At 45.4% G+C, this 15,020-nt stretch overlaps 1 protein-coding gene across 8 annotated transcripts in view; it reads left to right on the top strand.

Moving 5' to 3' along the window:
• NAV2 (neuron navigator 2) overlaps positions 1-15,020 on the top strand; it is a 417,518-nt gene that overhangs the window by 374,706 nt on the left and 27,792 nt on the right. For all 8 annotated transcript variants that reach the window (XM_069740400.1, XM_069740396.1, XM_069740398.1 and 5 more), the window contains 3 exons: positions 675-835; positions 1,219-1,401; positions 13,698-13,750. In XM_069740400.1, the coding sequence (XP_069596501.1) occupies positions 675-835; positions 1,219-1,401; positions 13,698-13,750 (397 nt within the window). The remainder of the gene's footprint in view (positions 1-674; positions 836-1,218; positions 1,402-13,697; positions 13,751-15,020) is intronic.

Genomic DNA, 15,020 nt, shown 5'->3' with positions numbered 1-15,020 from the left:
TAACCCTGTACTACTACAACCAGCAGGTGGTACAGAGTCCTTCCTTTCAGGCAGAGCCGTTCGTGGTTCTCGCCTGTTCTGCCTGGAACATGTAGTTCGCCCAGTGCATGATGGTAGATTTTCCTGTGTGATTTTTCTGCAGTTGCACCTGTTGTTCTTGGCTGTATTGGGCAGTGAATGGGAACATGATTCCTCTGTGTCATAACTACAAGTTCCAGCATGCCCCAGCAGGCCACCTTTTTTTTCTGTGTGATTTTGCAGCCATTGCACCCCTGAATGTCAATGTAGAAATTGTGAGCAGTAACTGGTCCAATTTCGTCCTCTTTGGATACGTCGTCCATGGTGGTCAGTTACAATAGTGATGTAGCTTTTCCTGTTCTGTGCAGCTTTTCCATTATAACATCTGGTTTTAGGAAAGCTGAATACTACAAATAAGACTTATGAAGGTTGTCACCAAGAATCCAGCATGTAGGGCCGAATCCCAGTGTGACGACCCTTAGAGAGGCCATATTGGTGGCCGTGTTGGTTGTCACCTTGTCCGCTTTACCCCCTACTGTGACATAATGCATTTGCTCGGAGTTTGGCTTGTAATGTGGTTGTGTTTTTAGCATTTGCTGCCCCACAGCTCATTCTTTCCAGAAATAATCATTTTTTTAAATCCTTGGTCCACTCAGGTACGCTCCATCTTCTCAGCTCCGAAACCAAGATGATACCAAGGATTGGCTGCGCTCTCATTCATCCAGTGGACTCCAGGACACGGCCAGTAGCTCGCCATTCTCGCCCAGTTCCAGTATAACCTCGCCCTCCGGCACCAGATTTAACTTCTCGCAGCTCGGTGAGTCTTTGTATGGACGACTGGAGAGCGACCATAGTGATGCCAAATGTATCAATGAATGGTCTACAGAGGTGCACTCACCTAAACCCGCATCCTTTCCCATCAGTACCCCTTGTGCCCATCTAATCCACACTCACAAATCATTTTTTTCTTTCCTGTTATAAGTCAACATCATTTCTTCTATGTTTTTTGCTTTTTGCTCTAGAAAAGGTCCCATTTGTTGCCCCCATCGATCACAATGCACTAACCACGAGTCATGGAATTTAAACATTTAAGAACTGTTAATTTCAGATTTCAGGTCTCTCCGGGCTCTAGATAACGTAATGCCATGAAGTACCCTGATGATATCGCTCATTGCACGCTGTGATTTCTTTCCTTCATAGCAAGTCCTACGACTGCAGCTCACATGGGTTTGTCCAACTCCACCATGCTCCGGACGCACAGCCTGTCCAACACCGACGGCGATCACTACGGAGAGCCCCGCTACAGGAACAGCTCCATGTCTCTGGATGAGAAGACCAGAACCATGAGCCGCTCTGGATCGTTTCGTGATGGATTTGAAGAAGGTCAGTGACCACTTTACAGAGTGACTGCACCAGCAGAATAGTGAGTGCAGCTCTGGAGTATAATACAGGATGTAAATCAGGATCAGTAATGTATGTACACAGTGACTGCACCAGCACCTGGGAATGAACCTCACCAGTGTCTACCCCCCAATATGACGCACCTGTCCTTGTGTCTTATATGTGCTTCGGGGCAGATACCTAAATATTTCCACGTAGACTTCTGCAGGGTATTACTTTCTGATAAGAGATGATATTTCGTGTTGAGACGACGCCCTGTGTTGTGTATAATGTGACACTGGTGGGAAATCTCAATATTCCCATGAATGTGGGTGGTCTCCCTGCTCTCCCAGGCTCCTGATCGTGCATTGGCATATCCCCACCCATAGTGTTTAACCCCTTTACCCCCAAGGGTGGTTTGCACGTTAATGACCAGGCCAATTTTTACAATTCTGACCACTGTCCCTTTATGAGGTTATAACTCCGAAACGCTTCAACGGATCCTGGTTATTCTGACATTGTTTTCTCGTGACATATTGTACTTCATGATAGTGGTAAAATTTCTTTGATAGTACCTGCGTTTATTTGTGAAAAAAACGGAAATTTGGCGAAAATTTTGAAAATTTCGCAATTTTCAAACTTTGAATTTTTATGCAATTAAATCACAGAGATATGTCACACAAAATACTTAATAAGTAACATTTCCCACATGTCTCCTTTACATCAGCATAATTTTGGAACCAATTTTTTTTTTTTTGTTAGGGAGTTATAAGGGTTAAAAGTTGACCAGCAATTTCTCATTTTTACAACACCATTTTTTTTAGGGACCACGTCTCATTTGAAGTCATTTTGAGGGGTCTATATGATAGAAAATGCCCAAGTGTGACACCATTCTAAAAACTGCACCCCTCAAGGTGCTCAAAACCACATTCAAGAAGTTTATTAACCCTTCAGGTGTTTAATAGGAATTTTTGGAATGTTTAAATAAAAATGAACATTTAACTTTTTTACACAAAAAATTTACTTCAGCTCCAATTTGTTTTATTTTACCAAGGGTAACAGGAGAAATTGGACCCAAAAAGTTGTTGTCCAATTTGTCCTGAGTACGCTGATACCCCATATGTGGCAGTAAACCACTGTTTGGGCGCATGGGAGAGCTCGGAAGGGAAGGAGCGCTATTTGACTTTTCAATGCAAAATTGACAGGAATTGAGATGGGACGCCATGTTGCGTTTGGAGAGCCACTGATGTGCCTAAACATTGAAACCCCCCACAAGTGACACCATTTTGGAAAGTAGACCCCCTAAGGAACTTATCTGGATGTGTGGTGAGCACTTTGACCCACCAAGTGCTTCACAGAAGTTTATAATGCAGAACCGTAAAAATAAAAAATCATATTTTTTCACAAAAATTATATTTTTGCCCCCAATTTTTTATTTTTCCAAGGGTAAGAGAAGAAATTGGACCTCAAAAGTTGTTGTCCAATTTGTCCCGAGTACGCTGATACCCCATATGTGGCAGTAAACCACTGTTTGGCGCATGGGAGAGCTCGGAAGGGAAGGAGCGCCGTTTGACTTTTCAATGCAAAATTGACAGGAATTGAGATGGGACGCCATGTTGCGTTTGGAGAGCCACTGATGTGCCTAAACATTGAAACCCCCCACAAGTGACACCATTTTGGAAAGTAGACCCCCTAAGGAACTTATCTGGATGTGTGGTGAGCACTTTGACCCACCAAGGGCTTCACAGAAGTTTATAATGCAGAGCCATAAAAATAAAACAAAATTTTTTTCCCACAAAAATTATTTTTTAGCCCCCAGTTTTGTATTTTCCCTAGGGTAACAGGAGAAATTGGACCCCAAAAGTTGTTGTCCAATTTGTCCTGAGTACGCTGATACCCCATATGTGGGGGGGAACCACCGTTTGGGCGCATGGGAGGGTTCGGAAGGGAAGGAGCGCCATTTGGAATGCAGACTTAGATGGAATGGTCTGCAGGCGTCACATTGCGTTTGCAGAGCCCCTAATGTACCTAAACAGTAGAAACCCTGTTATGGCTGGCAATCAGGCAACACAGCGTGCAGTAATCAGCGCACATACAGAGATCTGGCAATAACCAAAAACAATAGGACGAGCTCTGAGACGTGGAATCTCTGTAGACTGCAGTACCTGATCTATCCTCACACAACTATAAGCAGCAGTGGATTGCGCCTATCAACTACCTATGCAACTCGGCACTGCCTGAGGAGCTGACTAGCCTGAAGATAGAAATACAAGCCTGACTTACCTCAGAGAAATACCCCAAAGGAATAGGCAGCCCCCCACATATAATGACTGTTAGCAAGATGAAAAGACAAACGTAGGAATGAAATAGATTCAGCAAAGTGAGGCCCGATATTCTAGACAGAGCGAGGATAGCAAAGAGAACTATGCAGTCTACAAAAAACCCTAAAACGAAAACCACGCAAAGGGGCAAAAAGACCCACCGTGCCGAACTAACAGCACGGCGGTGCACCCCTTTGCTTCTCAGAGCTTCCAGCAAAAGTTAATAGCAAGCTGGACAGAAAAAACAGAAAACAAACTAGAAGCACTTATCTAGCAGAGCAGCAGGCCCAAGGAAAGATGCAGTAGCTCAGATCCAACACTGGAACATTGACAAGGAGCAAGGAAGACAGACTCAGGTGGAGCTAAATAGCAAGGCAGCCAACGAGCTCACCAAAACACCTGAGGGAGGAAGCCCAGAGACTGCAATACCACTTGTGACCACAGAAGTGAACTCAGCCACAGAATTCACAACAGTACCCCCCCCTTGAGGAGGGGTCACCGAACCCTCACCAGAACCCCCAGGCCGACCAGGATGAGCCACATGAAAGGCACGAACAAGATCTGGGGCATGGACATCAGAGGCAAAAACCCAGGAATTATCTTCCTGAGCATAACCCTTCCATTTGACCAGATACTGGAGTTTCCGTCTAGAGACACGAGAATCCAAAATCTTCTCCACAATATACTCCAATTCCCCCTCCACCAAAACAGGGGCAGGAGGCTCCACAGATGGAACCATAGGTGCCACGTATCTCCTCAACAACGACCTATGGAATACATTATGTATGGAAAAGGAGTCTGGGAGGGTCAGACGAAAAGACACCGGATTGAGAATCTCAGAAATCCTATACGGACCAATAAAACGAGGTTTAAATTTAGGAGAGGAAACCTTCATAGGTATATGACGAGAAGATAACCAAACCAGATCCCCAACACGAAGTCGGGGTCCCACACGGCGTCTGCGATTAGCGAAAAGCTGAGCCTTCTCCTGGGACAAGGTCAAATTGTCCACTACCTGAGTCCAGATCTGCTGCAACCTGTCCACCACATAATCCACACCAGGACAGTCCGAAGACTCAACCTGTCCTGAAGAGAAACGAGGATGGAACCCAGAATTGCAGAAAAATGGAGAGACCAAGGTAGCCGAGCTGGCCCGATTATTAAGGGCGAACTCAGCCAACGGCAAAAATGACACCCAATCATCCTGGTCAGCGGAAACAAAACATCTCAGATATGTTTCCAAGGTCTGATTGGTTCGTTCGGTCTGGCCATTAGTCTGAGGATGGAAGGCCGAGGAAAAAGATAGGTCAATGCCCATCCTACCACAAAAGGCTCGCCAGAACCTCGAGACAAACTGGGAACCTCTGTCAGAAACAATATTCTCAGGAATGCCATGTAAACGAACCACATGCTGGAAGAACAAAGGCACCAAATCAGAGGAGGAAGGCAATTTAACCAAGGGCACCAGATGGACCATTTTAGAAAAGCGATCACAGACCACCCAAATGACCGACATTTTTTGAGAAACGGGAAGGTCAGAAATGAAATCCATCGAAATATGTGTCCAAGGCCTCTTCGGGACCGGCAAGGGCAAAAGCAACCCACTGGCACGTGAACAGCAGGGCTTAGCCCTAGCACAAATTCCACAGGACTGCACAAAAGCACGCACATCCCGTGACAGAGATGGCCACCAGAAGGATCTAGCAACCAACTCCCTGGTACCAAAGATTCCTGGATGACCGGCCAGCACCGAACAATGAAGTTCAGAGATAACTTTACTAGTCCACCTATCAGGGACGAACAGTTTCTCGGCCGGACAACGATCAGGTTTATTAGCCTGAAATTTCTGCAACACTCTCCGCAAATCAGGGGAGATGGCAGACACAATGACTCCTTCCTTGAGGATACTCGCTGGCTCAGATAACCCCGGAGAGTCGGGCACAAAACTCCTAGACAGAGCATCCGCCTTCACATTTTTAGAGCCCGGAAGGTATGAAATCACAAAATCAAAACGAGCAAAAAATAACGACCAACGGGCCTGTCTAGGATTCAAGCGCTTGGCAGACTCAAGATAAGTAAGGTTCTTATGATCAGTCAAAACCACCACGCGATGCTTAGCACCCTCAAGCCAATGACGCCACTCCTCGAATGCCCACTTCATGGCCAGCAACTCTCGGTTGCCCACATCATAATTACGCTCAGCAGCAGAAAATTTCCTGGAAAAGAAAGCACATGGTTTGAACACTGAGCAACCAGAACCTCTCTGTGACAAAACCGCCCCTGCACCAATCTCAGAAGCATCAACCTCGACCTGGAACGGAAGAGAAACATCAGGTTGACACAACACAGGGGCACAGCAAAAACGACGCTTCAACTCCTGAAAAGCTTCCACGGCAGCAGAAGACCAATTAACCAAATCAGCACCCTTCTTGGTCAAATCGGTCAATGGTCTGGCAATGCTAGAAAAATTACAGATGAAGCGACGATAAAAATTAGCAAAGCCCAGGAATTTCTGCAGACTTTTTAGAGATGTCGGCTGAGTCCAATCCTGGATGGCCTGAACCTTAACCGGATCCATCTCGATAGTAGAAGGGGAAAAGATGAACCCCAAAAATGAAACTTTCTGCACACCGAAGAGACACTTTGATCCCTTCACGAACAAGGAATTAGCACGCAGTACCTGGAAAACCATTCTGACTTGCTTCACATGAGACTCCCAATCATCTGAGAAGATCAAAATGTCATCCAAGTAAACAATCAAGAATTTATCCAGATACTCACGGAAAATGTCATGCATAAAAGACTGAAAAACAGATGGAGCATTGGCAAGTCCGAACGGCATCACCAGATACTCAAAATGACCCTCGGGCGTATTAAATGCCGTTTTCCATTCATCTCCCTGCCTGATTCTCACCAGATTATACGCACCACGAAGATCAATCTTAGTAAACCAACTAGCCCCCTTAATCCGAGCAAACAAGTCAGAAATCAATGGCAAGGGATACTGAAACTTAACAGTGATCTTATTAAGAAGGCGGTAATCAATACACGGTCTTAGCGAACCATCCTTCTTGGCTACAAAAAAGAACCCTGCTCCCAATGGTGACGACGATGGGCGAATATGTCCCTTCTCCAGGGACTCCTTCACATAACTGCGCATAGCGGTGTGTTCAGGTACGGACAAATTAAATAAACGACCCTTAGGGAATTTACTACCAGGAATCAAATCGATAGCACAATCACAATTCCTATGCGGAGGTAGGGCATCAGACTTGGACTCTTCAAATACATCCTGAAAGTCCGACAAGAACTCTGGGATGTCAGAAGGAATGGATGACGAAATAGACAAAAATGGAACATCACCATGTACTCCCTGACAACCCCAGCTGGTTACCGACATAGAGTTCCAATCCAATACTGGATTATGGGTTTGTAGCCATGGCAACCCCAACACGACCACATCATGCAAATTATGCAGTACCAAAAAGCGAATAACTTCCTGATGTGCAGGAGCCATGCACATGGTCAGCTGGGCCCAGTACTGAGGCTTATTCTTGGCCAAAGGTGTAGCATCAATTCCTCTCAACGGAATAGGACACCGCAAAGGCTCCAAGAAAAATCCACAACGTTTAGCATAATCCAAATCCATCAGATTCAGGGCAGCGCCTGAATCCACAAACGCCATGACAGAATATGATGACAAAGAGCACATTAAGGTAATGGACAAAAGGAATTTGGACTGTACAGTACCAATAACGGCAGAGCTATCGAACCGCCTAGTGCGTTTAGGACAATTAGAAATAGCATGAGTAGAATCACCACAATAGAAACACAGTCTGTTCAGACGTCTGTGTTCGTGCCGTTCTACTTTAGTCATAGTCCTGTCGCACTGCATAGGCTCAGGCTTACTCTCAGACAATACCGCCAGATGGTGCACAGATTTACGCTCGCGCAAGCGACGACCGATCTGAATGGCCAAGGACATAGACTCATTCAAACCAGCAGGCATAGGAAATCCCACCATTACATCCTTAAGAGCTTCAGAGAGACCCTTTCTGAACAAAGCCGCTAGTGCAGATTCATTCCACAGAGTGAGTACTGACCATTTCCTAAATTTCTGACAATATACTTCTACATCATCCTGACCCTGGCATAAAGCCAGCAGATTTTTCTCAGCTTGATCCACTGAATTAGGCTCATCGTAAAGCAATCCCAGCGCCTGGAAAAATGCATCAACATTACTCAATGCAGAATCTCCTGGTGCAAGAGAAAACGCCCAGTCCTGTGGGTCGCCGCGCAAAAAAGAAATAATAATCAAAACCTGTTGAATAGGATTACCAGAAGAATGAGGTTTCAAGGCCAAAAATAGCTTACAATTATTTCTGAAGCTCAGGAACTTAGTTCTGTCACCAAAAAACAAATCAGGAATCGGAATTCTTGGTTCTAGCATCGATTTCTGATCAATAGTATCTTGAATCTTTTGTACATTTACAACGAGATTATCCATTGAGGAGCACAGAGCCTGAATATCCATGTCCACAGCTGTGTCCTGAAGCACTCTAATGTCTAGGGGAAAAAAAAGACTGAAGACAGAGCTAAGAAAAAAAAATGATGTCAGGATTTCTTTTTTCCCTCTATTGGAAATCATTGATTGTTCTCCTTGTACTGTTATGGCTGGCAATCAGGCAACACAGCGTGCAGTAATCAGCGCACATACAGAGATCTGGCAATAACCAAAAACAATAGGACGAGCTCTGAGACGTGGAATCTCTGTAGACTGCAGTACCTGATCTATCCTCACACAACTATAAGCAGCAGTGGATTGCGCCTATCAACTACCTATGCAACTCGGCACTGCCTGAGGAGCTGACTAGCCTGAAGATAGAAATACAAGCCTGACTTACCTCAGAGAAATACCCCAAAGGAATAGGCAGCCCCCCACATATAATGACTGTTAGCAAGATGAAAAGACAAACGTAGGAATGAAATAGATTCAGCAAAGTGAGGCCCGATATTCTAGACAGAGCGAGGATAGCAAAGAGAACTATGCAGTCTACAAAAAACCCTAAAACGAAAACCACGCAAAGGGGCAAAAAGACCCACCGTGCCGAACTAACAGCACGGCGGTGCACCCCTTTGCTTCTCAGAGCTTCCAGCAAAAGTTAATAGCAAGCTGGACAGAAAAAACAGAAAACAAACTAGAAGCACTTATCTAGCAGAGCAGCAGGCCCAAGGAAAGATGCAGTAGCTCAGATCCAACACTGGAACATTGACAAGGAGCAAGGAAGACAGACTCAGGTGGAGCTAAATAGCAAGGCAGCCAACGAGCTCACCAAAACACCTGAGGGAGGAAGCCCAGAGACTGCAATACCACTTGTGACCACAGAAGTGAACTCAGCCACAGAATTCACAACAAAACCCCCCACAAGTGACACCATTTTGGAAAGTAGACCCCCTAAGGAACTCATCTTGATGTGTTGTGAGAGCTTTGAACCCCCAAGTATTTCACTACAGTTTATAACGCAGAGCCATGCAAATAAAAAATATTTTTTTTTTCCACAAAAATTATATTTTAGCCCCCAGTTTTGTATTTTTCCAAGGTTAGCAGGAGAAATTGGACCCTAAATGTTGTTGTCCAATTTGTCCTGAGTACGCCGATACCCGATATGTGGGGGGGAACCACCGTTTGGGCGCATGGGAGGGCTCGGAAGGGAAGGAGCATCATTTGGAATGCAGACTTAGATGGATTGGTCTGCAGGCGTCACATTGCGTTTGCAGAGCCCCTAATGTACCTAAACAGTAGAAACCCCCCACAAGTGACCCCATATTGGAAACTAGACCCCTCAATGAACTTATCTAGATGTGTTGTGAGAACTTTGAACCCCCAAGTGTTTCACTACAGTTTATAACGCAGAGCCGTGAAAATAAAAAATCTTTTTGTTTTCCCACAAAAATTATTTTTTAGCCCCCAGTTTTGTATTTTCCCAAGGGTAACAGGAGAAATTGGTCCACAAAAGTTGTTGTCCAATTTGTCCTGAGTACGCGGATACCCCATATGTTGGGGTAAACCCCTGTTTGGGCACACAGGAGAGCTCGGAAGGGAAGGAGCACTGTTTTACTTTTTCAACGCAGAATTGTCTGGAATTGAGATCGGACGCCATGTCGTGTTTGGAGAGCCCCTGATGTGCCGAAACAGTGGAAACCCCCCAATTATAACTGAAACCCTAATCTAAACACACCCCTAACCCTAATTCCAACGGTAACCCTAACCACACCTCTAACCCTGACACACCCCTAACCCTAATCCCAACCCTATTCCCAACTGTAAATGTAATCTAAACCCTAACCCTAACTTTAGCCCCAACCCTAACTGTAGCCCCAACCCTAACCCTAACCCTAGCCCTAACCCTAGCCCTAACCCTAGCCCTAGCCCTAACCCTAGCCCTAACCCTAACCCTAGCCCTAGCCCTAACCCTAACCCTAGCCCTAATGGGAAAATGGAAATAAATACATTTTTTTTTATTTTTCCCTAACTAAGGGGGTGATGAAGGGGGGTTTGATTTACTTTTATAGCGGGTTTTTTAGCGGATTTTTATGATTGGCAGCCGTCACACACTGAAAGACCCTTTTTATTGCAAAAAATATTTTTTGCAATACCACATTTTGAGAGCTATAATTTTTCCATATTTTGGTCCACAGAGTCATGTGAGGTCTTGTTTTTTGCGGGACGAGTTGACGTTTTTATTGAAAACATTTTTGGGCACGTGACATTTTTTTATCGCTTTTTATTCCGATTTTTGTGAGGAAGAATGACCAAAAGCCAGCTATTCATGAATTTCTATTGGGGGAGGCGTTTATACCGTTCCGCGTTTGGTAAAAGTGATAAAGCAGTTTTATTCTTCGGGTCAGTACGATTACAGCGATACCTCATTTATATCATTTTTTTATGGTTTGGTGCTTTTATACGATAAAAACTATTTTACAGAAAAAATAATTAATTTTGCATCGCTTTATTCTCAGGACTATAACTTTTTTATTTTTTTGCTGATGATGCTGTATGGCGGCTCTTTTTTTGCGGGACAATATGACGCTTTCAGCGGTACCATGGTTATTTATATCTGTCCTTTTGATCGCGTGTTATTCCACTTTTTGTTCGGCGGTATGATAATAAAGCGTTGTTTTTTGCCTCGTTTTTTTTTTTTTTTTTCTTACGGTGTTTACTGAAGGGGTTAACTAGTGGGACAGTTTTATAGGTCGGGTCGTTACGGACGCGGCGATACTAAATATGTGTACTTTTATTGTTTTTTTTTTTTTATTTAGATGAAGAAATGTATTTATGGGAATAATATATATATATTTTTTTCATTATTTTGGAATATTTTTTTTTATTTTTTTTACACATTTGGAAAAATTTTTTTTTACTTTTTTACTTTGTCCCAGGGGGGGACATCACAGATCAGTGATCTGACAGTTTGCACAGCACTCTGTCAGATCACTGATCTGACATGCAGCGCTGCAGGCTTCACAGTGCCTGCTCTGAGCAGGCTCTGTGAAGCCACCTCCCTCCCTGCAGGACCCAGATCCGCGGCCATCTTGGATCCGGGGCTCGAGCAGGGAGGGAGGTGAGGAGACCCTCGCAGCAACGCGATCACATCGCGTTGCTGCGGGGGGCTCAGGGAAGCCCGCAGGGAGCCCCCTCCCTGCGCGGTGCTTCCCTGCACCGCCGGCACATCGCGATCATCTTTGATCGCGGTGTGCCAGGGGTTAATGTGCCGGGGGCGGTCCGTGACCGCTCCTGGCACATAGTGCCGGATGTCAGCTGCGATAAGCAGCTGACACCCGGCCGCGATCGGCTGCGCTCCCCCCGTGAGCGCGGCCGATCGGCTATGACGTACTATCCCGTCCAGGGTCAGATAAGCCCAGGGCACCTCGACGGGATAGTACGTCTAAGGTCACAGAGGGGTTAATGGCTTCATTATGCAGATTTACCATTTAAGAGTCTAATCTGGTGGTCTCATTAGAAGGGTCATTCAGCTTTTCCTGGGAACAGACACGACTAAGCCCAGATAATTTATCGTACACATCGTGTGACTGGTTTCCATCTAATCTGTTACTAGCCGGCAGCAGGGAAGCTATAGGGTTACATGTCATCTGCACTGGTTGTGTGAAGCTTTTACTCTATATGTGATAACGTTTCCTTGATTTGAACCCTCAATGTTAAAATGACAGACAGCCCCCTGGATTGTGATACTAGATACTACAGTACCTGGGAAATGTCACCCGAGTAATGCTGTAGGCATCCTGACCATCTGCTGCAGTCCGTCTCCTCCACATCTGCATCGACCTAGCTGGTCGTATTTGTACCTTAGAGGTGACAATCGCCAGGTGTTGCTGAATTACTTATACATGTGGTTTTATGGAAGGTTTAGGCTGTGCGCACACGTTCAGGATTTTTTGCTTTTTTTTCATGTTTTTCACTTAAAAAAACGCCTACATATGCATCCCATCAATTATAATGCATTCTGCAATTTTTGTGCACATGATGCATTTTTTCCCGCAAAAAAAAAAAACTGCATTGCGGTAAAAAACGCATCATGTTAATTTTGCGGATTTTCCGATTTTTTCCCGCTATTTAATGCATTGGGAAGCTCTGGGAAAAACACGCAAAAAAAAAAGCGTCAAAAACACACAAATAAAAAACGCATGCGGATTTCTTGCAGAAAATGTCCAGTTTTGTTCAGGAAATTTCTGCAAGAAATCCTGATGTGTGCACATGGCCTTAAACTACTTAGCACATGCATTCAGGATCTGTGGAAAGCTGTGTGGCAGGGGGCTGTGGGATACAGTGTGGCGGGGGCTGCGGGATACAGTGCGTGGCATGGGGTACTGGGTACTGTGTGTGGCAGTCATCCGTGGTGCCCCCACCTCACCACCCAGTATCCAGTTAGCATTTGTTTCCAAAAATTTGGATCTGTCACTAAGGGGTTAAAGAACCTGAGTGTTTAGTTTCTGTCCTTGCAGTTACAAAATTAATTTGTCATTTACATACTTCATTCTGAGTGTGTGATTTAGAAATGGCAGCTAATCTGAAGAATCAGTACTGCAGTGTAAAGCATGGGGGATACAGATCTGAGGTGTTATTTTATCAGAGCCAATGCAGATCAGCTGGATACGATGATCTTAGCAGGAATGGCTCTGATCTGTGCTCAGCTGTGTGGGGGGCTCTGATCTGTGCTCAGCTGTGTGGGGGGCTCTGATCTGTGCTCGGCTGTATGGGGGGCTCTGATCTGTGCTCGGCTGTGTGGGGGACTCTGATCTGTGCTCGGCTGTGTGGGGGGCTCTGATCTGTGCTCGGCTGTGTGGGGGGCTCTGATCTGTGCTCGGCTGTGTGGGGGGCTCTGATCTGTGCTCGGCTGTGTGGGGGGCTCTGATCTGTGCTCAGCTGTGTGGGGGGCTCTGATCTGTGCTCGGCTGTGTGGGGGGCTCTGATCTGTGCTCGGCTGTGTGGGGGGCTCTGATCTGTGCTCGGCTGTGTGGGGGGCTCTGATCTGTGCTCGGCTGTGTGGGGGGCTCTGATCTGTGCTCAGCTGTATGGGAGACTCTGATCTGTGCTCGGCTGTATGGGAGACTCTGATCTGTGCTCGGCTGTATGGGAGACTCTGATCTGTGCTCGGCTGTATGGGGGGTTCTGATCGGTGCTCGGCTGTATGGGGGGCTCTGATCGGTGCTCGGCTGTATGGGGGGCTCTGATCTGTGCTCGGCTGTGTGGGGGGCTCTGATCTGTGCTCAGCTGTATGGGAGACTCTGATCTGTGCTCGGCTGTATGGGGGGTTCTGATCGGTGCTCGGCTGTATGGGGGGCTCTGATCGGTGCTCGGCTGTATGGGGGGGGTCTGATCTGTGCTCGGCTGTATGGGGGGCTCTGATCTGTGCTCAGCTGTTCCACGTGCCTGATGTCTCCCCTTTTTGTAACCCTCAGTTCATGGATCTTCACTGTCTCTGGTATCCAGCACATCTTCTGTATACTCCACTGTAAGTATCATTGTCCATATATATATTTTTATATTAATCTATGTAACGACATGGACTTTTGCTCTTTGCACACTCGGTTGCGGTGCAGGTCGGCTCGGTCTGATGTCAGTCAGCAGGATTAGCTGTTTAATCGGGAACTTTTAGTGAAGGAATCTGCTATATAACTCTCATCTATATAGTTCTGTTTTCATTTCCTTCTCACTATTTGCAGCCCCATGGGTCTTTGTTAATGTGACGACGTCTTTTGAGTTTTACTAGACCCTTAACTGTGAAGCTTTCTATGTGGGGACAGTAAAAGAGCAAAGGTGCCAAAAATGGAATTGGTAATAATGCCCCTCCAACAGTAATGCAGATAATGAGCCGCCATGTTACCGCCTTTTATTCGGTTTTATGCAGTTGTAGACACATCTGTTTTTGGTAAAGCGGGGCGACTATTATTACTAGTGTCTATGGGGGCAGTCAGGGTATGTTCACACGTAGAATGGTCCACTGCGGATTTTTCCACAGCGGATTTGATAAATCTGCAGGGCAAAAACGCTGCGTTTTTGCTGTGGAGTTACCTTTTTTTTTTTTTGCGGATTTCACTGCGATTTTACAATTGCGGTTTTCTATTGGAGCAAGTGTAAAACCGCTGCAGAATCCACAGAAAGAAGTGACATGCTGCGGAATGTAAACCGCTGCGTTTCCATGCGTTTTTTTCCGCAGCATGTGCACAGCGTTTTCTGTTTCCCACAGGTTTACATTGTAATGTAAACTCATGGGAAACTGCTGCGGATCCGCAGCAAAATCCGCAGCGTGTGCACATAGCCTTATACATCCTCCATATCGCTGCACGACTAGGATGAAGAGCCCTCAGGACTGTAGGACATCCCGCAGTCCTAGTGATTATTGCCCAGCTTTCCCAGTGATCGAGTTATCTAAGAAATGGCCGAGAAAAAGAGAATAGCTTGAGGGATTATTTTTTGCTATGGATTTTTTGAGTTTAAAGTGTAAGTCTATCTTTACAAAATGGAATGACAAAGTCTTTAAAAATGTACTACTGTTTTATGTCGGCAGCTCCTATGCGTTTCTATGTGTCTCCATGGTTACCAAACAAATTGTGTAGTCTAATTCTGCATCATATTGTCTCTACCTACCAAATGTATATTATCAAGGAGCAGCAGGATTGTACACCATAGGGTTTTTTTTTTTTGTAGTCTGTAACCAGGGAGATCAATTGGTACGCATTGGAGCTGCATACCTAAAACGGTAGATTATTAATTAGAAAAAA

The sequence above is a fragment of the Ranitomeya imitator genome, chromosome 9 (assembly GCF_032444005.1).
Source record: "Ranitomeya imitator isolate aRanImi1 chromosome 9, aRanImi1.pri, whole genome shotgun sequence".
Lineage (NCBI taxonomy): Eukaryota > Metazoa > Chordata > Amphibia > Anura > Dendrobatidae > Ranitomeya > Ranitomeya imitator.
Note: the sequence above shows the minus strand (reverse complement) of the source record. Positions and strands in the feature narration are given on the sequence as shown.